Genomic DNA, 24,493 nt, shown 5'->3' with positions numbered 1-24,493 from the left:
TGTGTGTGTGTGTGTGTGTGTGCGTGTGTGTGCGTGTGTGCGTGTGTGTGCGCACGTGCGTGTGTGTGAGTGTGTGTGTGTGTGTGTGTCTGCTCGCAACCTCGCTTGCGTGACAAAGGGCGTTGGGGACCTGCTTGTGTCGGGTGATCCTCTTATAGAGCTCGCTCCTCTTCCGCTTAGCCAGCAAATACTCTTCACTGTGAGGAAGGTGGGAGGGGAGTGTTTGGGGGACAGTCTTGAGGGGAGAGGGAGGTCGCGTAGTAGTTTAGGGAAGGGTGTGTGTGGGGGGGGGGGGGTGACCAATCAATCAGACCTCAAACTTCAACCTGCAAAACAGTCAGCCACAGACCCTCACTCACGAGAGGTATCAACAGTCAGCTGCCATCATCCGGGTACCCACTGTTGTAACCCACAAAAAAAAAGACCCCAAAATAACTTGAGAGGGAAGACTGTATATCTGGGACGGACAATACAGACAGACAGCACATGCATGTTCAGGCATTGTTGGGCTGGTCTTTACGCTCTGCTTTCTAAGCCATTATTGGGAATCAACCGCAAGCTCCTGGCTTTCGCGTGTGTTTGTGTGTGTGTGTGTGTGAGTGTGTCTTTCTCTCTATCTCTCTCGCTCTCTCTCTCTCTCTCTCTCTCTCTCTCTGCTTTCTTGGATTTCGTCTGCTGCTCCACTTTCTCGTGTATTTATATCATTGTCTACTTGTATTCGTGTTGACGGAGGCACGCTCAAATGTTTGTTTTCCTCAGCGGAATTACTCTGAAATTAACACGTGCTAATGGCATCTTTACGCCCGGATTTGTCTCGATGATAATGCGGGTCAGAGTGCAGTCACCAATCCCGCCGAATGACAAGCGGCGTGTAAAAAGCGTAAACAAACGTAACGTTGACGCGTGCGTGAAAACGCATCCATCCATTGTCGCTTTCTCTCTCTCTCTCTCTCTCTCTCTCTCTTGGCAAGCCGGGTCTCTTTCATTGACGTCACAGCATCTGAGAGGGGGAACTTGAAATGCGCGACTAGACGAGCTGGGGTGGTGGGGGTAGGGTGTAAGGGGGGCTGAAAGAAAAGAAATCAAAGGAATGATCGCGCTTGCGCAAACGTGGGGAGGAAAATCTGAATCAGTCTCCAAAGATGGCTGGGGAGGATGCTGGTGTTGATGCACTACGATTTTTTTTTCAAGAAAAACAAAGCTCTGTTTAAGTCAAAACTATCACCACGTGTTCATTTGTTTGTTTGTTGTTGTTGTTTTTTCTAGTTTTGCAGCGAGCAAATGAGGAAACCCCATTCGGGGGCATGGGGGTGGGTGAGAGACTTTCGGCAACACACACACACACACACCTCCTTTGACGGTCACACAGTGTCCTCATTTGCCCGCCTTCCCAACACGTTACAACCACGGCCAACCCTCTCGCTTTTAATATTGAAAACAAATTCCAAAGAGAGACCAAAAATAAATAAATACCAACTTTTCACGCGTGTCCAACTTTCACGTGAAACGAACCGTGTGTCACGCCACGATGATTAAATGCGAGAGAAGACACCAAGATGGCGCCTCCCTTGGTGTCAAGTTCAAGTGATTCCTTTCAGTCTTGACTTCATTCGGCTTCATAATAACGAACAGGAAAATAGTCACTGGGAAGGCTCGTTTGCAGAAGGTTTTCTTTTAATTCCAGTCCCCAAAAAAATCACATTTGATGTCTTACAAGAAAACAATACACAGTGGCCTTTAAAAACAAGGGAGCGATTTTTGTATTAATACAGGCTAAGGCATTGGCGTGGGCCTGCTCTTAAAACATTTGCTTTGCCTCAGTGTGGCACAGTGACACATTTGACGAAAACATTTTTTTTCTCCTCCTCGTCGGAATGTGACCCATATCTTCAAGAAAGTGTTACAACATCACATTCTCGCTGGGTATTTTTTTTTTGTTTATTTGTTTCATACAGACGCTATTTGTACTTTTTTTGCTATGTGGATGAAGGGCGGGCGTAAGAAAAACTAGTTAGCGTTTGAAATTAAGGTATAGAAAATAGCATATAAAACATATTCTCCTTAAATTATTTAATTAAATAAACGTATTTCATATATCACTGTCACGAGGTACCGTTTTTTTTGTACATTTTATTTTCAAAGTTAGTGCTGGTGGTCTGAAATTGTTCTCACAATATACTTTGTGTCTGCATATTTAATTCTTGAGAATAGGTTACAATGCAATGCTGTAACTCTTTTTGAAACCCCTCAAAAAAAAGTCCCACATAGATCTAAAATTCCTTTCACTAGATTTTTTTTCAACACAAAAAAATGCCATTTTGACAAGTTACTCACACATTTTTTTAAACGGGCATCATCAAACTGCTCTATATGCAAACACAACAACAGACAATACGCTTAGTTATCCACGGAAAATTTACGTTTAAAACAATTCAGGCTGACAGACAAAAAAAAACGTTTTTTTTTTGTTTTATTATTATTTTTTCTTGTGACAGTTCCAATGTTGCCGATGCACACATTTAACAACGTACTTGCACAAAGACACTGCTGGAACTATTCGTGAAAGGAGGAATAAACCATGATTGGACGAGTTTATTTGGGTCGGGAATCCCGATTTAGAAATTCTGTCACCTTGATTTGGAAATCGGCATACACTCGTCTGTAATACAAAGAGTGCAATAGGCGTTTTTTAATGCTACAGATTTGACGTCTATGTCTGATTCTATAAAAGTAAAAGATACAAAAGCAAAGTTCAAAATTGGCAACCCCCCCTCCCCGCCCCCCTCCCAAATAAAGATATCCACACACGCGTTTTATAGCTTCCCAGTTTAACTCCCTCCTCCAAGGTCACATGTACATGTCAATGGTCTCATAAAGAAAATATAGAAGTGATGGGGAATATCTTGCATCATATATAGACAAATCCATAATATCCATCCATATAGACTATTTATTATTCGATGCAAATAAGACACGTGTAGGCCTACTGGTTAAAAAATTCAAAATAAAAGAAAGGAAAAGACAAAAGGATACAATCACCATGTTGGAGCTTTTTGTTATTGTAGTGAAGCTGAGCCCAAACTGTACAGTTGTTAGAAAAAACAAAACATTTCCATAAATATCATTTTTCTACCCCGGAACGTATACCCATAATTAAATTACAAATTGATAAATATGGCATCATGGATATGTATTTACAACGGCATATTAACAAAAGGCAACGTTATTATATTCAACGGCAACAATCGTAACCTAATACCACATTGTTTTTCTCCACCCAAAAAACGGACGATGACAACAGATTCGACCCCATCAAACAAGGAAATACATTCACGAGTATAATATTTATTTATGATTTTTTTTTGTCTTTTGTTACCTTTTTAACTGTGTTCAAGTTCATGACAAAAAAGGACTTTGGCACGTTTTCTTAAGACTGAAGTTCCAACAATCATTTGAAGGGGCGACACAACAGTTGCTGCCTGCCACCCTTATTTTTTTTAATAATATAAAACAGAGTGAAATAATTCTCCCTTTTTTATTCTTTTCATTTTTAAATAAAATTTTGAGAAAATACATAAAATGAAAAATAAATCATTTCCTGAAACCTTTTTTTAAACTAAAAAGGGAAACAAACAAAAAACAACAACAACAACATGACGTAATCTGAGAACGTCTTCTCTTTTCCCATTTATTTTCATTTGAATCTCTCCAAACCGCTGAATAAAAATGTCCAACTTGAGTAATCCTGAGCTCGGACTTGGCCCATTTGCTTGCTCCTGCTTGTCCCGTTTTCTTCGCGGATGCTTGTGTGTGTGTGCGTGTGTCTGTGCGTGTGTGTGGTCAGGAAAAGTCTTAGTTGTTTTAAATTCCACATCCTCGCTCGTCGAAGTTCAGCCACTTCCTTGTTCTCCCCCTTCAAACGTACCATTCGTTAAAGTTCGGCGCCAACCCTTCGCTGTGTCCGTTTGTGTTTTGCACGGTTGACGGGGGCGTTTTTGTCGGGTCTTCGCTGGAGGCCGAGCCCAGAACCGGGGGTGTGGACGACTCATATCCGGAACTTGCTGCCGGGGACGACTCGGACCCTTGGGACTCGTGAACCTTCGGAGGGGAGAAATCAAACCAAAGTTTTGAACTGAATTGCATTAAGTAAGCGGTAAACTAAAGGTGACCCCCCCCCCCTCCAAAAAAAGGGGGACGGGCTATTGAAGAAGCGTTACTTGCGTGCGCGCTGCGTCAGCGCGCGCTAACGTGTCTAATGAAGACGTTAATTACCTTCATGTGTTTCCTGAGAGAGCTGGGGTGCGTGTAGGACTTGTCGCACACTTTGCAGATGTACGGCTTGTCCGACGTGTGCACGTGCATGTGCTTCTTCCGGTCGCTGCTGTTGGCGAAACGGCGGTCACAGCCGTCGAATTCGCACTTGAACGGCTTCTCACCTGACGACCAGGGGGTGGGGGGTTGGGGGGGGACAGGCGTACGCAAGTCATGTACAGTAGATGGCCACGCGATCAGACACACACACAAGCGCACAGATACAGCCGCGCGCACACACTCGCGTGCACGCGCGCACAACCGGCACACGCGCAGCGTTATTATATAACAGCGTAACCTACATTTTTGGCTGCACAACTGGGCTAAACGCTGCTTCCGTCAGCTTTTATTTATTCATCGCGTCTACTCTCACTTTAGTCAACAGTGAAGCAACAGTTTACAACTCCACTCCAACTGTGCACGCACACGAGTGGACCGCACTCGCGCGCGCTTGACGCACGCTCACGTTCCAACAACACACAACTTTGCACAAACGCGCACTTTGCGCGGTCTATTGGCCTTACCCGTGTGCGTTCTTTTGTGGATTTTCAAGTTCTCCGAGCGGGCGAATATTTTCCCACAGCCCGGGAAAGGGCACGGGAAGGGCTTCTCGCCCGTGTGCACTCGGATGTGGTTGACGAGTTTGTACTTGGCCTTAAAAGACTTTCCCTCCCGGGGGCAGTCCTCCCAGAAGCAGATGTGGTTGCTCTGCTCGGGCCCGCCGACGTGCTCCATGGAAACGTGCGTGACCATTTCGTGCATGGTGCTAAACGTCCTGTCGCACGTCTTTTTGGGTCTGTTCATCTGGTGCTCGTCTATCCACTTGCACGACAGTTCTTGCTTGATAGGCTGCCGCATGTAGCGAAAGAAGGCCCCCGGCCCGTGGTGGCTGGGTACATTCATGCCCATGTTCATGTTGATGGGGTGGTTGTAGTTGTGCAGCTGCGCGGCCGCCGCGCCGTACGGGTCTGCGCGCGGACTGGCCACCGGCCGGTACGGGTCGGCTCGCCCGAAGATATCTCCGCGCAGGCCTAGATGCATCTGGCTGTTGACCACGTGACCGCTCGGCGACGAGTGGCTCACCCCCTGCTCGTGGAGTCCGGGGAAGAGCAGATGTCCCGGGTTATCCGCGATCCCCGGCGGCCCGTGGAGGCTCCCGGCGGAGGCTGCGAACAGCCCGTGCTGCGCGCTCGGCGCGGCCGACTCCCCGACGCTGCGGTTCCGAAAGAGAAAGTCCCGCGTGGAGTTGAACGGCCCCCCGCCGTACGAGCCCACCTGGCCGCCGTGCGCGTGTCCCAGGGCCGCCGCATAGCCGCCGGCTTGCGGAGTGAAGGCTGAAGTCTGACCAGAGGTGATGTCGTGGCCCACGGGGCTGATTTTGAACGCCGCCGTATGCGAGGACTCGCTGAACGGGTTGAGTCCCAGGCTCGCGTCCCTGTTGCCGATGTCGTGGTGCCTTGGTGCTCCGAAGCCGCCCACTCCTAGCGACGCGAACTGCGGACCGCTATCGAGAAGCATAGTCATGTACGTGGGAGGGGTGAGGGGGCAAAAAAAAAAAAACTTAAGAGGAAATAAATTTAAAATCCAGTTTAGCGGATTGCGCAAGCTGCAAGCGCTGCGCCGAGATTTGCCGCACCGTACAGAAAAAAAATCGACCCCCCCCCAAAAAAATGAGCACCCCGAAAACGGGGAAGAATCCTTCTCGAGAGTTGGGAGGAATTTGCAAAACTCCCGTTGAGCGCGCTCCGTGAGAACGAGGATCAAACTTCCCCCCTTTTCCAGGCGGATGATGTCCTTGGACTGATAAAGTCAATCACTCACTCCCAGAACATAAATGAACTCCGGAGGCAGTGCTACACCAGCCAATCGCGGGCCGACTTCCCACCTCACACGTGATTCTCAGCCAGGCCGCTAATTGGCCGGATTTCCTTTGATTGGCAGCGTTGCCTATTGAGGGTGGCAGCTCGTCTCAGCTGCCTCCTTTTGATTGGCTCTCGCCGGCGTTATTTTGCAGGTAAATACGAGCCTTTGCTGCTTCGAGCGCCAGTGGGGGGGGAACGCGCAGCTCGAACCCAACTTGGACGCCATCAACCCCCGAGTTACTTCAACTTGTGGACGTTAACCCTGTTGCGTAACAGGATGGAGAGCACGCGAGACAAAGCGCGTGAATTGAAATGAAGAATGAAAAACTAGCTATCTCATGTTTTAAAACCAGCTAATCGAATCAGGTGTTGCCTTCAGGGACGGTCTGAAATGAGACTTTTTCACATAACTTTTAATCTATCTATCTATCTATCTATCTATCTATCTATCTATCTATCTATCTATCTATCTATCTATCTATCTATCTATCTATCTATCTATCTATCTATCTATCTATCTATCTATCTATCTATCTATCTATCTATCTATCTATCTATCTATAAACTTGATATTTCTGGCATAATTCCAAATTGCGGCTTTCATTATGCAGTTTTAGCGGTTTTGGGAGTGGGAGTTGGTGTTTTTTTGAAAGACAATCTCAAAAGGGTGTAAGACTGAAGGAGGGGGTGCTGAAGGGAGGGTTTTTGTCAGTGTTTGTGTGTGTGTGTGTGTGTTGGGGGGATAAAAGGCAGACAGAAAGATGGCAGTAATCGTAATATCCTGAGTTTTTGGAGGGGGGGCGCCGTAAAAAACTGAGCATGTTTCAGAGGAATACTGCTGACTCTCTGCTGGACGCTTACAATCTGATCAAGTTCAGAGACGCGTTGAGTGCTTCAAGCGGCGCTTTTTAACCGGCGAGCCTTTCACAAGCCCCCCCCCCCCCCCCCTTCCAAACAGCACCCTCCCCTTATGCCCCATACACACATACACTCGCAATCTATCCCAGGAAGGAGCTCCTCACATTCTTTATTTTATAAAGAGACTTTGTCTGTACAACTCTCCCCCTCAAAAAAACTCTTCTAAAATCTCATCCCATCATCCCATCATCATCCATCCATCCACTCTCCTCAACTTTTTCCAGCACCCCCCACACTCATATTACACAGAAGAGGTGAGTTGTCTGACTTTTCTGCATGACGGCGAAGGCAGCATGCGTGATATATGTACAGTAGTTGTTTTGCCTCGAGGGGCGGGGCTGCATGCGGGATCATTATTTTTTGCCACGCGTGTGTGTGAACATAGTTTAGGCCTGTTTGTATGCTCGAAGTTGACACTTTGCGGCATTTTCGCACAAAAACTGCAAAACCTGGAGCAAAAAAACTGAGAACGTAGCACACACACGCACACACACGGGCGCGCGCGCACGCACACAAACACACACACACACGCACACACACGGGCGCGCGCACGCACACGCACACAAACACACGCACACACACACACACACGCTCACGCTTGCTTCCCCAGCCACTCTCCCGCGCGTCGTCGTGCATGCGCACAATCGTTGAGTTCGCCGCGCGAGATTTACGGCGACCTTTTTTGAACCCTCGACGAGTGACGAGCAAGCTGTTTAAGTTCTCCTCGTTTCTCCTCCATATTTTATTGCCTTGTTGGCCGTGCGCGTTCACGAGGCCACGCTCGCTCTCGCTCCAAGGGAGAATAAACGTTAGGAGGGGAAAAAATATATGGCTTTTGGAAGGAGCGACAAACCGAAACAAGACGTGCCCGACGAGCACGGCTCATGTAGACTTATTAAATGTGATAGATTTTGCTCTTTCTGACAATAAAAATTCAAATGTAACTCACTCAGGTCTTACATTTTCAGAACGTTAAAAACAAAGATATACATATGAACATGCTCTGACATTTTGCCTCTCCTTTTCAATTAATTAATATTCTGTCCATTTTTAAAATGGAATATTTCCCTTTAATATTTTAATTCCCTTCCCCAGATTAAAGGACTTTCCCATTATTTCAGCATGCAGCAACTGTACTAATTATATCATGTGTAATATTATATAATGTTCTTACCATGGGTGTGCTGTGTATAATTTGATTATTTTGTTATCTCGGCTCCGGATTACCTCATCGCCCGGCCGTTTGTGGGGGTGCCTCATTGGTTATAACATAATCTGTTTGCCACTGAGCATGCGCGCCGTGCCATACGATGACAATATTGCAGTGGTGCAATAATCTAGAACACAACTCACGTGAGAGGGCAAGTACGCCCATCCATCCATGCATGCTGCTGCAATTCAATGGTAAAGCCGCATTTTGTATTGCGTTTACAGTAGACTGTAGTGGAGTGCATTCAGTAGAAGAAATAGATACTTTGGAATGATTATTATTATTATTTTTTGCTTTATAAAATTGATGTGTGTGCTTTTTGTATGTTTTGTTGTCGCAAAAGCTGTGCTTGGATGATTCAAAAGAACTTGCATATCTAAAAAAATAAAAAGCATTTAGATAGACTTGAATTACATGAATTGATTTTTCAATTACAATTATGGCGGTAGACTGGATTGCTGATTGCAAAAACTCTTGGGTATTGCATGCCCAATAGGGGTAATATATATATATACCGTATATATATATATACAGTACAATTGTCACCATAATAAACACATAGTGAAATATTTGCCAATATCTGAATTTGTGTGAATCAAAATGGAGTCTAATTGTCTTTGTGGAGTATATTCTTGGCTCTCATTGGGTTCCCATCATAAAGAGTCAAGTGACTTCATGTGCACGATGCTCTTCATCTTTCTCTCAATGCAGACACTGCGTATGCAGAACTGTACTGCCGAACGAATGCAATGTTCCATTCGTTGTATTGTTGGGTTGACTGTATGCATGTTTTTGTTGTTGGGCTGCCTAATCCACTCCCGGAATTGTTGTCTTGTTCGCGCTCTCCTTCAAAGCACGATGGATTTCCTACAATATCTCAGCAAAATTATGATGCCATAATGGCTCACTTGATTTTTTTTCGTACAGTCATTTAGCATGCCACATTTGCATCCTGTCTTATTGTCTCCACCACCAACCTCCAAAGCTAGTTGTGCTTTGGCCAAATTCACCATTTTTTATTTCGTTATTTTTTTAAACACTAGGCTGTCATTTGGTATACGTGGGGCCTGTTTATCACTTCATCACATTTTTTAAGATGATGAGTCAGGTGTCCTGAGCATAAACAATGGTGCTTGGACTACCTTGTCATGAGTTGACTTTTTCTATTGGAGTACACCATGCATGCATTATGATGTGCTTTGTCACTGCTTGTTCTCAGTGGATTCGTGTGTAAGCAGGCTATCACACTTATCCAAGAGTCATGCTACCATGTGTGCGCAGCTGTCGTCATGTATGACACACATGCTGTGTGTACATTTGGTGAAGCGCAGGGATTCTCAAAGTGTGGCATGCGGGCTTGCACAGCAAGCGCAGGGCCGCTGTGTTGTACTTTGAAGTTCATAACAGTTGCGTTTGAGCTTTCACAACTCTTTGTTTTTTAGTATTTATTTCGAGGTGTGACAATGAATCGCATCATCGACGACTCTCGTTGTGGATGAATCAAGTGGAGACCAGCTACATAGTGTTCATATTCTCGGAATTGAAAATATTCTCTCATTTCTGTTGCCCCCCGCCCCGCCGCCCCCAAAATGAGACATTTGCAATCATCTGCTTTTTCATTACAAAACAATTCTCAACATTTTTGACATATTTCTGACAGCTGTTAGAAAACCAAACCAGTAGCTGAAACATTATGAGTTTGCTTCTGCACTGTCAATTAAAAAAAATCATTTTTCTGACAGATGTTTAAATGTTTTCATCAGATTGATCAAAAACTGTAATCTACTGACTCATTGATATTGACAGTAATCATAATCCAATTGCCTCGATTTATGGGTTCTGTGAGCTGGATGACTGAGAATTTACACAGACATAAAGAAAAAAAAAACAAATTCCGAGCAAATGCATTTGCTTTTCTATTTTTATTGCTATTGTGACTAATTTGAAACGACATTGCTAAGTATGCTATTAGTCTAACAACATTCAAATGTGGGGTTCATCTTCAAACTGCATAGGGTACCCGAAGTATTAAATCTACTTTTTAGGAATAAAATGTGCCTGATATTTTGATGAACACTTGGGCCTACTACACTACTGTACTCAATTTTGATGACGGTCATGTTTATGTGGAGAGCTAAAGAAAGTATTCCAGGTATTACTTGGAAGTTTTGACACTCACTGATGTAGTGAAATTAGGCAGCTCTCGCTTGATTTATCGAAGCATCTGTCTCCAAGTGGACACCCCTACCTATAAATGTATACACACACACACACACACACACACACACAATAATACTAACTACATCCATGACCACTCAATAATAAGATGTCGGACACAAACGCGAGGCAAGTCAAGGTCAAATTCTCTAAAATGATTTATATTCGAAAAAGGATGCAGGCTTTGGTTCATTAGAGCAGGGGGGCGGGGGTGAACCTGCAACCTGTGGGCCATAAACAGTCCATGACAGCATTTGGCCTTGGCCGGTCATCCAATTGTAAATACAAATAAAACCAGAGGAAGTGTTATTAAAAAAAAGAGCCTGGAAACGTAGTGACCAAAATTGCCCATGAAATTCAATATTTTGTGAGCTAGTTTGATGGTCTTTTTTTCATAAATTTAATATGGCCCCCATGGGAGCCTCTCTGTCTTTCTCCCAAAAAAAAAAAGAACCTCCCATGAATGAGACGTGTTCATATATTGCAAAAAACACCGGCGTGTGTTCTTTGTCATCCGTTTGACATATTGTCACTGCCCCACCACTGATTTTTGCTCCCTTTGGATGTGACACCATTAATCATTGAGGTGAGGCACATATTTAAAATCACAAAAGACTCGATGTGGCCTGTCTCACAACGAATCGCCATGGAAAGCGTGGCATTTGTTCAAATACAAACAGGTGATAAAAATCGCACGGGCTTGTCTAAAAATCTGAAACGATACTTTGACGTTGCTTTATGCGATGCGTGGGGAATAAATGAAGTTGGGAACCATGTTTCGGTTATATTTTTGTAATTTTAATGTACACCTGTGTGTCTGTTCAAAGCACGGCACAAATGATTACTTAGTCTTGCAGTTTTGTCCATTCATCAATTATTAAACTTGCAAAGAGATGAATTAATGTAGTGAGCATGCTATGGCTGATTTTAGATACATATATGCGTTTGTCAATATATAATAATTCTATATAAATATATAGTCACATATAATATAAGTCAATATAAATGTCATGTTTTTTTTCACTCAATCCAATGCCAAAAGATGAACCATGTTTATTTATTTTGTGTCATTTGCGTTTCTTTTAAACCCAAAGAAAGGCAGATTGAAACCTTTGCCTTTATTGCCCTTCAATGACCTTCAACCTCGACTCATTTTCGGAAATACACGGGGTCAAAGGTTGACCTGCACCGGCAGTTGATTCCTGTCACTTCTGTCATAATTTTGTGGCCCCCCCGCTTGTGATTTTGGCTTTGTCACTGTTGAGGAACCTCCGCAGATGACGTCAGCATAAAGGCTCGTGTTTATCATGTACCATAAAAATGTCAGTGCTGCCTGCTGCAGGACAGTGGGATTCATGTTTTGAGTTTATATTCGTTGTAGAACAAATCAATATTTAAAAAAAAATCTGTGCGTGTATAAATGCAATGTTTGTGCAAGTGAAATAGTTGGAAAGCGAGTTTGCCACGTGAGCTCATTTGCATTTTTATAGAACCGAGCTGCAGCAAGAAGCAAGTCGCACCTTTCATGGTTATTAATGAGTTGAATGATTGTGCAGCACAGGCCTCAAACGTGTTGCATTAAATACTTTCCGTATTTTGTTCCGTAAAAAAAACAAAACAAAAAAAACAAACACGAGTGTAGAAAACACTGAGCTCGCGGTTTGTACAACTTTCCACGTTTTGAAAATCTGGAATTCCAATCAGAAGTTGACGGTAATCATCCTGGACGCACGGTGCCTTTTTCTTTCTTTCTTTCGTTCTTTTTCTTTTTTTGTGTGTGTTTTTGGAGGGGGGAGAGCGGGGGGTCGTGGGTAATATTTCCAGAGGAATTAAAAACCAACTCAGACGTGGGACTGCAATTGTCTTGTGTTTTGCTGCAGTCGTAATCAATCAGCGGACTTTGCAGGTGATGAACGTTTTTCTTCTTGTGCACTGCCGGTTTATCTTGGTGGGCCAAGAAAAGCGCCCCGAGCAATATTTGGGAGTATTGCTGGCACTTTTCAAAGCATTTTCTCTGCTCGATTTGAAAAGGGTGTCGTGCAGCGAGCGCCCGCGTTGTGCAGACCGCCCCAACCCTTTTTTTTTTTTAAACAGACCCCAGTGGCTGTCAATCACGGCGCATTCCAGCCAATCCCAAAGCTCCCATTTAAAAAAGCCGCTCTGCCTGCTGTGCTTTTATATTTTGCGCCGTGGCCTGTTTGCGGGGGCACTTTTACTACCACGGTTATTGGCACAAATCAAGAGGGCAAAAGAAAAGTGAGGCGGGATGGGACTCGCGGCAACTATGAGCACTCCGGTGCGTCTTTCCGCAGCGAAGTTCACGGCCAACAATTTCACATGCAGATGATCAAAAGGCAATTTGGGAGCAGATATTTTGAAAGCTGCTGTCCCGCGTTGTGTGTTTGTTTATTTGGGAGTTTTTTTTCCTTTCCTCCAAAAGGAAAAAAAAATCTCCCCAATTCGCCGCATGCAAACTTTGCACCCAAACATGACAAGCCTGGCTCGGTTCAGCGGCTGCCCTCTCAACCCCGGGGAGAGGAGCGGCGAACCCAGCGTGGCGCTGCCACCTTTGGCAGGGGAGCACACGGGACTCCCCACTGGCACTTCCTTAAAACTCTGCCCCTCGCACTCTTCGCGAGACTACCCCGAGGCGAAGTCCAGCGCTTACGCTGACCACTCGCTCCCCCGCTTTGCCGAGCCGGGCTACTTAGAGCACAGCGGCCCCAGGGGCTTCCTCCTCGGAGGCGGCATGCCACCGGGCACCGACCAGCTGGCATCGTCACGGGGGAACCAGCATGGCGGGATGACGCGCTACCGCGACTTGGCCGGCTGCAGGGACGCCAGAGCCGGCGCCTTTTTTGCATGCGGCTTCCAGGAGCAGGCCTCCGGAAGCGAGCCCGGACAGATGATGCTGAGTCTACCTGGGGACCTTCTCACCCGTGGACACCCGTACGGGGGCGCCGTGACTCCCAAGGGGGGCGGCCGGCAGCTCGTCACGCAGCTGCTGGGGCTCTACAAGCCCTTCGCGCACCGCGCCGGAGGCGGAGGCGACGAGCTCCTCAGGTGCGCCAAAGTCAAGAGCGAGCTGGTGTGCGAGTGGAGCTCGTCGGACGGGCCCGGCGGCAAGGCGGCGCCGTGCTCCAGAGCCTTCGGGACCATGTACGAGCTGGTCAGCCATGTGACCGTGGAGCACGTCGGCGGAGCGGAGCAGGCCGAGTACGTGTGCCAGTGGGAGAGGTGCGCCCGCGACGGGAAGCCCTTCAAAGCCAAATACAAGCTGGTCAACCACGTCAGGGTCCACACCGGGGAGAAGCCCTTCCCGTGCCCCTTCCACGGCTGCGAGAAGTTCTTCGCCAGATCGGAAAACCTCAAAATCCACAAGAGGACGCACACAGGTTCGTTGGAGCACTTTGACGCAATGTTTGAATTTTCACAACAAACTTTGCGTATGGCTCTCCGTTGGTTCTAAACTGCTTATTTATTCGTTTAGGAAACTATTAAGTCATTAGATGCTGTGAGGCAAACAGCATTTCGCTGCACTTTTTTAGGGCCCCTCGTGCAGCATAAATGTTTATTATCGTGGACGTGCCAAATAGTGACCCCGCGGCCCACACTTGGAGGCCACGATTCTTCTTTAATGATTCATATGATGATGATGATGATGATGATTATTAATTCTCGCGGCCATGCAGCTGCATGAACGAGTAGAGCAGCGGAGCGTCACTATTGCGTATATATAGTCTGTGCAGGACAGGGGGTGAGGGGGGGGGGCGCTCCCACTTCATTCAAGTGAAATTATTAAATAAATCCCGGGACACCGGAGAGCTCGTGACGTGGCCGTTACGCGCGTGATGCGCGTGCCTCCCAGGAACCATCCCCACCCTCGTGTGCACATCAGAGGGGAGACATCATGACAGCGTGGGCAAGGAGGCAGCACATAGAAGGCCCCATCGCGTAGGAAGACGTGATGTAAAATGACGCAGTTGTATGTCTACCCCTATAAGGCCCCCCCTTTTTTTTGGTAATCACAATGATCTATTTTAATATCATTTTGCCGTCCTTATTCACAATCCCAGTTGGATATCAATAAATTGTATTGGCCTCCATATTTTTTGTATCGTTGGATTTTTGTTGTATAATTAAGGCATCAATAAAGCCGCTGTTGTGGGGGGTCATAATTCAGAAAATATACACTAGATTGAGAATATGATTTGTTACCACTGTTACGACCACTACCACCACTAATGCGAGCGCTTGCAAGAACGGTGGATGACGATTGCCTTCATTTTCATGATTTCTTTTGAAATATTTGATTTAAAACTCCATTTGAAATCAATGAAGCTGCTACCGTGAGCGTAAAATCACACAATGCAGCGAATCATAATAATTGTAATAATAATTATAATGAAAATTAATTAATCATAATAATAATAACAATAACAACAAGGAGGTTAGTAAAACAAATATGCTATGACTTCCCCCCGTAAATTGTTTGCCTAATGAAAGCAGGAATTAACGACCTGCCCCCCATGCTGTGAGTCTTATATCTGGAAAGTACATTCACTGTCTCGTTTTTTAGTTTTTATTATTTCAATAAAAGTCATTCACTTGGAGGGATCTATGAAACCGAATATGTATTTATGATTATCTGGCCCATGTGTGCAGTGCAGTGCAAGAAAAGAAGGAAGTAAAAGGAAGAGAAAAAAACACACACATTGCAATAATTCTCCCTGGCAACCGCGAGGCAAACGCACCAATGCCATTTGACCTACATTTACGAATGAAAGTCACTCTGTCACTTGTTGCGAGCATCCTTTGGGGATGCTTGGATGTGACGAGGCTGAAATATAATGATGATGATATAATAAGAATAAAAGTAATAATAATAATAATAATGTGTTTTGTGTTTATTATTTTACTTCATGTTCACTGTTTCGTTAAACGCTTTGTTACAGCTGCAGCCGTTGTGAAAGCGCTCTATAAATCAGGATGCATTGTCTTGTAAATACAAGCGCGGCGAGTAAGAAAGGTGACTTCGGGATACGCTGCACGAATCCGCCAAAACATTGGCTACAACCGAGGAGCCGTCTTTAAAAAAAAATAACAATGCTTTACGTTTGATTACCTTAGATATTCACTTACAACGAAGACGGGGATTTATTTCTGCCTTATTTAACACGAGGGAGGAAATCCACACCATGATAATTATCATGATATAATTACTTCTCTGGTGCCAGTCATGCTGGCTTGTGCAGTGGGTCTAACCTCGCCGCCTCCCTTTCTCCCCCCATGTGCACGTCCAGGTGAAAAGCCTTTCAAATGCGAATTCGACGGCTGCAACCGGCGGTTCGCCAACAGCAGTGACCGCAAGAAACACTCGCACGTCCACTCCAGCGACAAGCCGTACACGTGTAAAGTGAGGGGCTGCGACAAGTGCTACACGCACCCGAGCTCCCTGCGCAAGCACATGAAGCTGCACTGCAGCGGGGACGCTCGGAGCGGTGCCAACGCCGCTTCTGGTTCGGCTGGTTCCGCCGACTCGCATCCGGGCGATCCCGGCTCCGAGTCCCCGCTGCTCAGCCCCATCCAGGACGTGACCTCCTTGTCCCCGGGGAGTCCGGACGACTCGAGGTCACGTCTCCCCCTCGGCTTCGACAACAGGTCGCAGCCCCTGCTGGACGCGCTGCTGCTCCAGAGAGGCTCCTACAGCGCCGGTAGCTGCGGAGGCGGTCCCAGGGCCCAGTCCGCCCAGTACCACTGCAGCCAGACCGGCCACACTTTCCAGCACCAGAGCGCCTCGTGCAGGACTTTCCCATCAGCCCCGCACTTCCAGAAAGGCTTCATCAACGGGTGGTATACGTGTCACAGTGGCGTGGACTCCTAACCGTTTGTCTGACGAGCAGCGGACATTTCATTAGGTACACCTGCAGAATTCAATTTCATACATTGGTAAACTGTCTCTAGCGCATATATATATATATATATATATATATATATATATATATATATATATATGTGTGTGTGTGTGTGTGTATATAAGTTGTCAAACCTGAAGCCCGTGGGCCAGCTCTGGCCCCTTTGCATCATTTTGTGAGGCCCACTAAAGCAAATTCTGACCCCCTCCCCAAGCCCCGCCCCCCTCAAATCTGGCCTAAAATTGCAAATTGGCTTCACTTAATCGTGTAGGGATAGCATTTTTGTGAACTAAATCCCAAGATTTAGAAAATAATGTGGAAAAATAGTTTAAAGAACTTTGACTATTTTCCTCTACTTCTGACTTTTAAGATTGAAGATCTTTATTTGTTATACACCTGATAAAAACACAAAAGTATCCCTCCAATCATAAAAAGACCAAGATAAAAAAATAGAGAGCAATTTAAAGAATCATTTTATCAACAAAAAGGACGATCGGAGTTTGGCAGTTGTACTAGCCTAGTTGGAACAAAAAAGAAAAAAATATGAATACAATGTGCAAAGATTGAGATATTCCACCGTAGAAGTCTTGCAAATTGCAGTTATTACACAGTGTAAATCTTCAAGTGAGCAGAATGACAAAAGAAGAGTATTGCACAACTAGTTTGAAACTAGTATTCCATCAGTTTGTCATGTATTTTTAATACGATGAGGCCATTATACGTTTCCTTGGCTTTCGATCGTCATAACAGTCCTCTGAGGGAAACATATCTGCAAAGTGGACAAAAAACATGAGATTCAGACATACGTAGAAAATGATAAACACATCCATGTCTTTGCAAATGTAGCCCCCCCCCCAAAAAAAAGCTGTGGTTAATCCATCCCAGACAAAGTTGGAAAAATGCATCATTATGATTTGTAGCATGACTTCACCCCCACCCCCTCCCGTCCCGCCACCCAAAAAATACATAAATAAATAAATTCTTCTTCTTCAATTCCACAAATGTGGTTCTTTGGCTTAGGAGAAGTGCTTTTTAGTATGACCAAGCATCAGTTTGTAGCGGTTTTATAAATTTATATTGAAACAACCATTTACCAATTTTGGTTCTACAGTATATAACACTAATTGAGAACCAAATAGTTACTGGATATTATATGTACGAGAATCTCTAAACCAATAGTTTTCAAACTTTTGCAACTAAGTGGCCTACCAACAGCATTAAAATACAGAAACCAATTAGGCCCAAGTGTTCAATTAAAAATAAGGCAGCAGTTTTATTTCTATGAGGTATATTGCCCTTAAATACTTTACCGGAAAATAAATATGTACTTAAAATTTATTACACAGGTTCCAAAAACAAAATACTTGAATGTTTAAAACCAACCCATTCATAACAAATGGAAATGTATTCTACCGTACTTCAAAATTCAGGAAAAATTCAACTCTACTTGAAAAATGCATTGTACTGGGTTAAAAAAAAGGTTCAACAGGACCAACACATGTAAGCTTCATTCAAATGTGTTTATTACATGATTTGAATCACACACATTTGCTGTGTCTTAAATTTAGGCATTCTTTATGCGTACCGCTCGAGAGGCACCAAGACGAGCCCAGGAGTTGTACTTGTTGCAAACGTTCAGAATCAAAACTCTAAAGCACTCCATTGAAGTATATCATTGAAAATCATGGTTCACGATACAGAACCGGTTATAGGATGTAGCCGACAGTGGCGCTGTATCGAACCAATAGTGCACATCAGAATCTCCGAAGCAGCTTTACGATTGTTGTTATTATTTATTTATTTTTTACAGTGTAGCCTACCATCATTGAATGTAATCCCCCCCCCCCCCCCCATTTCGTACTATTAAAACGCTGCTTGCATTGGCTCTGTCATTGCGCAGGTGTACCTAATGATGCGTCCGGTGGGTGTGTTTCAAAGCTCGAGCACTCCCTGTACCTTTTTGTGCTTGTCGTGTTACATATTGAGTGATAAGTTGTGAATCGTGTTCTAATGACCCCCCCACTCCCTTTTTTTTTGTGTTTGCTTTGACATGCCCACTCCCACAGTGGGTGATGACATTTTTTTATTTTTTTACATCCTGCACATGTCTATTTGTGGGGTGTTGTGCGTGTGTGTGTGTGTTTTTCTTAATCATCATGAAACCTACTTCTGCCTTTACATGTATGAATATAAACCCTTCCAATGTGGGGATCTTTGAATGTAAATTTTCCGTCAGACACATTGTATGTTGCTATATCTGAAATATCTTCTCATAACAGCTCCTATTTGTCACATAGGCTTAAGCATGGTAATGGTGCGAGGCTTCATAGTTTTCGATATCGTGCATTGCACACGCCTTGTTCTCGTATGTGTTCAATGTAATGTTAATTTCCGCATTTGTGTGCAACGTGAGCATCCACTTGGGTGTTATAGATGAAAAGGCGTCTTGATTAGCATTCACTTTTACTGTACTCTGCTGTACATAAGCCTGCTGTATAATTAACAATGTATTCTATATTTTATTAAAGTGTCTCTATATTCCCTTTGATCAGATGCGCACTGGTGGTCAACTTCATTGATTTATTTAGTTATTTATCCCCATAGGAAGCTCACAATTTAAGGGGGGGGGGGAAAGCAGGATTTCTGTTTTAATTTATATTGTGGATTTCCGTTGTTGGTTTGCCACAAATGGGTTGAACGACTGGCGTGGGTGTCAAGTGCGGGAGCGTTGAGAAGCCTTGTGCAGTGATGTCATCACCACCCCGTGGCAATTATTTGTCGAATATTTTCAGTTGTTAAATAAACGCAGCTCCCTTTAATTATTTCTTCGTTTGTCTCGTGTCGTTGACAGATTGTGGTTCCACTTGATCATGCGGTAACTTCTCCCACACACAAATACACTTGGAGCTCCTCACTTTGACTCTTAAGTCTTTATAAAAACTAAAATAAGAAATACTTCAACTTCTGCTGCACTGACTAGTCGTAAAATGCTTTGTCACTTCCACAGTGCGGAAATCCAACACAAGATGAGATGACACAGGATACTGAAATAGAGTTGTCTTGTCTCAGGTAGAAAAAAATATCTATCTATCTATCTATCTATCTATCTATCTATCTATCTATCTATCTATCTATCTATCTATCTATCTATCTATCTATCTATCTATCTATCTATCTATCTATCTATCTATCTATCTATCTATCTATCTATCTATCTATCTATCTATCTATCTATCTATCTATCTATCTATCTATCTATCTATCTATCTATCTATCTATCTATGTCAATAAATGTGAGCATTGTAACACCAATACATTTTGTGCATGTATCTTTGACCCTTAGTTTTAAAACTGGAGAACCTAAAACTTCAAGAAAGAAAGATCAAGTGAACAGAAACCAACAAACCAATTTGTTGAGTTGATGACATTTCAAATTGTGTATGTGTGTGTGTGTGTGTGTGTGTGTGTGTGTGTGGTATTGCAGTGACCGTACTGGCTGCACATTTGACAAATGAGGTCACTTGCCGGCAGCCAAACTTTGTACCTGTCGCATGTCAGCATTTTGAACGCCATGAAACACGTGGCTGACGTCTGTGTCATTATACGGCCCTCCATCAAAAAGATGCGAGGTCAAAAGTGTCCCATTTTAACATATCTTTGAAGCGTTCGCTTACAGTGGCCCGACTAAATATTCAAGCATTCAGTTGAGTGACAAGCGGAAAAGTATGTTCAATTTTCCCTGCGGTGTTGACTGTTTATGAATTCATTTCCCGGTTTCCATTCATACCAAGTTATGATGAGGATTCCTCATTTAACCTTCTGACTACTGTACAGCAAACTTTTTATGGTTCAGACATTTCTTCCCGGGTGCCTTGCAACGTAATGAAACCTAATCTCATGTGTCTAGATCAGTGGTCCCCAAACTTTTTTCTGTCCAGTCTACTGTTGCCTGCAGACTGACAGACCTGACGAATGATCTAATCGTTTTCTCATGTTAAATAAGGTCAACACATGAAGTTTGGTTTCGTCATTGAACTAGAATAATTTTTTTGTTGAGCAAAAACCTGCCTTTAAAACATATAAATGCTCAGTTTCAATGTAGCTTGAGAGATATTATCCAAAAGCTATTGTTAGCCTAAAAGCATTTTAGCCAAAGACACCTGCCCCCCCAAAACAATTTTTAAAAAATGAAACAAATTATGCATAATGTCCAAGGGTTCAGTTGCCTCCATTCAGCCTTTGTCATCTGTACACATATGAAGAAAAAACAGAGTTTTAACAAAATCAAAATAACAACGACTTGGACAATCACACTATTAGGCTAGCAATATGTTTATTGTCATGGTTGTTTGCTGAGTGGGGTTCCCAATATATTGCCTTTCTGATGTTGTTGCGATATTAGAAGCATTTCGACACCGCTGAATACTATAAGTACAACAAATCGAGTAACTGGGATGATAATATTTCCTAATTTCATCATATATAGGATGGTTCGTGAGGGATTGTCTTGTTGGAGATTATGGCATCTCTTTTGATGTTGCAAGCAATCTTTAAGGTGCTTCCAATCGAAATATGCTCAACTTGTCATGGATCCGTTTGTGACCAACAGGTGGCACTGTTGGGCTCTGCCTGCAGTTGCACACCTGTTGGTCATTGTGTAATTAGTGCCACTTTAAAAGACTTGATGCCCGACCACACTGTGTCGGGTCATTGTTGCTGTTTGCATGTGTCATGTTTTGTTTTCTGTCTTGGGTTTTTTTTTACTACTTTGATTTTGCTGGACTTTATTTGGGTGAGTTTTTGGAGTTTGTTTCTCCTACATACTCCGGTTTGTGTTTTTGTAAAATATATTTTGGTCAATCCTCCCTGCTCCTCCCTGCTTCCCTGCTTTTTGGGGTCCTCTTAACAACTACCACCTTGCAAAACATGTCACAACTATTACCTTTTATGTGATATTCACAATGAAAAGACACATTCGAAGTGCTGAAACGTTATTTTATGCAAAATGAAAAAAAACCCACCTTGCTACGTGTTTTAGATATTCCGTTGTCATGATTGTTCTTACAAACCTTCGTGACCGTGTGAAACATTTCGGTTACAGAAGATGAGTCGGCTGTCTGTCAAGTCAGTAAAACGGGCCACGCCCTTCTCCCCCGCGGGCGCGGCGATCCTCGCTCTGCGAGTTCGCCGCTTGGCTTTGGGCCCGCCATCTTTACACGGGCGCGTTCTGCCTAGCGACAGGCAGCCATTTTGGGCGTTACGTTAAGCTAATGTAAATAAAGCTAGTCCGTTTGAGGCGCCTATGTGTTGCGCTTCTTCCAAGCCGCGGCGCGTTTAAGCCCCAGCTGTGCGTCGGGCGGGGAGCTGGTGGACTCATTTGTCACAGCAGCTCTTTGGATTTTCTGCATCATCATAACGGCGCGTGACATCTTGCGTAACGTACGCTGGGCGGCGTCTGCGGGGTTTTGAGGGCTCACTTGGCGTCGGTTGGGGGAGGGACAGTCTTCGGCTTTGACTTTAAGTGACGATAATGGCTAAGCTGAATGTCTTTTTGACTGCATGTATGGCGACTCCCCCTATCATCCCTCAGATTAAGCCAATGGTGCTGCTGCTCCAACCGTCTTCGTCTTTCATCCGCCCCTCAGTCCTAACCCCCTTTTTTTTTCCTTTTTCGTCTTGATCTCATCCGTTTCTATTCATCGCATGAAGCTTCCTGTACGTGCCCCCCCTCGTCCTTATACAAAGCCCGAGTTTTCGAGACCCTGTCAACAATGCATCATAAAAATTCTGCTGTAAAATAATTATGAAGCTATTAACAATCCCTAAAAGGGTGAAACAATGGAATAAAAAGGCGATCTGCGTCGAGCTCACGTCGACCGCTCTTGGCAAAAGTAATCTGCTTCGCGTCTGAGCTGTTCTCTCAATTAAGGCGCTTGTGTGACAATGTCAGGGTCACCACTGTAATGGTTTGTTTACACATCACACAATGGCAGTATGCAGCCACTACATTAGGAACAGTAGAACTGCACAATCTAATGCAGCGGTGGGGGAGCTCAGACTCAAACTAAACTTTGACTGGTAAAACATATCTTTAGCGATTGTATACATGAGTAGATTTAAGAATGAACATCTATGGTGAGTATGATGTTTTTAAAAAAAGAAAATCAGATAAATGAGGATTCAGATCCTGCTCCAGATAATGTTTATGGCACTTATTACGGTATATATGTACTATTCTTTTGCACTTTTTTCATACGTATTGTTGGTTTCTGTAATTGCAGCGTATGGTGGCATTGAGGGGTGGATTAAGTCATTTAAATCATCACTGAGGGCCTAGGTACCAAATGACTGTCCCACCACTGATCAAATGAGATCCGTCACAAGCTGTCTCAGATTTCAGCTTTTTAAAAAGGTATTAAGGATATGTCCCATTTCTGCAAACATTTGGAGAGTTGTAGTCTTGGTCGAGAAAGAAAACCTTGTGGATCATACTTCTAGATCTGGACCAGATTATTTTGTGTGTGCGTGTGTTTTTTTTAAGGCCACAGTATGCTTATTTTTCTGCTGTATCTTCATACAGAGATCTTCGGGTGCATTATTTAGTACTAATGAAACTGTAGATCGTTTTGCATGGTGGACAATTGACAGAGTGATGGCTACTTCATTCCGTGAGCAGCATATAATCATACTGATAATTGAGACTAATTTCAGCCATTATATGTCCAAAAACACAAGGAGATATGTCAAAAATGAACCAAGTTGAAAGGACAAGTCACTGTTGATCAACTTTAGTCGCTTCTCGTTCTTGAACTGCGCTGATTCACAATCTATCGACCAAATGAGTGATCAATTGTCACGACAGCCCTGCTGCCCGACATGACATAATGATGACACACCCACAGGTAGTAAACAGAAGAGATGGAAAAAAAACCCTGCATGTCTTAGGTTGAGCAGGCCATCTGATGGCAACGCGTCTTCTTCGGGATAATTGGCTCAAGACGTTCCCTTCAAGAGCGCTTCGGCTTTGACAGGCGATACATATCAATTTTTGCTCCATGTTTTGCTCCATTTCAATTCTTGAGACCAATGGGAGAAGAGATTAACCTCAGGCGGTTTGTCGTGACATATTTTGCGTTCTGTTCTACTTTGAGAAATGAAACCCAACCAGCGCGGGGATTGAGTTTACCACTGCCGTCAATTTTGGGCGTGAAAAAGACAATCTCAGCCCGCGTCTGTATGGAGGCGTAGGAGAAGCCTCTAGAACACTTTCTCTCTACTAGTGTTACCATATCCTCACCCAACTTCCCCCACCCCAAAAAAACAACAACCCAGCAGCCAATGAGTTGGACTCACGGGCAAAGGCTCCGCCCCTCCTCATATCTAATACATGGTTGTCTTTTTTGAAGCATCGCAGTTTGCCCCTGCGGATGGTTCTTAAAAAGATGTCCTTTTCCTTTCTTGCCCTCCTTCATCATCATCATCATCATCATTCGTGCCTTGCCCGACTTCACCCACTTCTTGACAGTAGGTGATGAGGCACACTTTCCGGGAAAAAAAATCTACTCAAATGGTCTCCCACGAGCTCAGCGACTCAGGATGTACTTCACGATTAAGTCGTGCCTTGAATAAACAAGTCACCCGGAAGGACCTTGATGCCGCTTGCCGGTGTTTGTTGACACATAGTATGAAGACTGCTGTTGTTGGAAAGTGTAGCGAGATGTGTTTGGGGACGACCCCCCCCCCCCAACCCCAACCCCTCCCGGTCTAGTTAAAATACTGTCAGTTGCCATTCATGCTATTACAGCATCAATCAAACACCATCATGACTTGTGTCATTAATAAACCAAACAAGATGCAACAGAGTGAATGACTGTAATTCCACGCACCCCCAGCTTGAATCCCAATGTCCCCCTTTTCTCAACAAGGGCACCTCGTCGTGTTCATAAGTTTGCTTCGCGCAAGACTTTTTTTCCTTTCATTTATAACCCTCACGCTTCCCTCTCTGTACTTCTGAGGCATCTTAACGAAATTATCTGTTACAATCGAATGCCGCCGCTTAA

General features: G+C 44.2%; 2 protein-coding genes across 2 annotated transcripts; one reads left to right on the top strand and one right to left on the bottom strand.

Moving 5' to 3' along the window:
- Positions 1-1,656: 1,656 nt before the first annotated feature.
- Positions 1,657-6,239, bottom strand: zic3 (zic family member 3 heterotaxy 1 (odd-paired homolog, Drosophila)). The gene is made up of 3 exons (XM_052068969.1): positions 4,836-6,239; positions 4,273-4,436; positions 1,657-4,098 (listed from the first exon to the last, which is right to left on the bottom strand). Exons 1-3 carry the CDS (start codon positions 5,833-5,835, stop codon positions 3,916-3,918), a joined length of 1,347 nt encoding a protein of 448 aa, XP_051924929.1. The 5' UTR covers positions 5,836-6,239; the 3' UTR covers positions 1,657-3,915.
- A 5,289-nt stretch (positions 6,240-11,528) lies between these two features.
- Positions 11,529-16,536, top strand: zic6 (zic family member 6). The gene is made up of 2 exons (XM_052068530.1): positions 11,529-13,913; positions 15,822-16,536. Exons 1-2 carry the CDS (start codon positions 12,986-12,988, stop codon positions 16,400-16,402), a joined length of 1,509 nt encoding a protein of 502 aa, XP_051924490.1. The 5' UTR covers positions 11,529-12,985; the 3' UTR covers positions 16,403-16,536.
- The last annotated feature ends 7,957 nt before the right edge of the window (positions 16,537-24,493 follow it).

Source organism: Hippocampus zosterae, chromosome 1, assembly GCF_025434085.1.
Source record: "Hippocampus zosterae strain Florida chromosome 1, ASM2543408v3, whole genome shotgun sequence".
NCBI classification, from domain to species: domain Eukaryota; kingdom Metazoa; phylum Chordata; class Actinopteri; order Syngnathiformes; family Syngnathidae; genus Hippocampus; species Hippocampus zosterae.
Note: the sequence above shows the minus strand (reverse complement) of the source record. Positions and strands in the feature narration are given on the sequence as shown.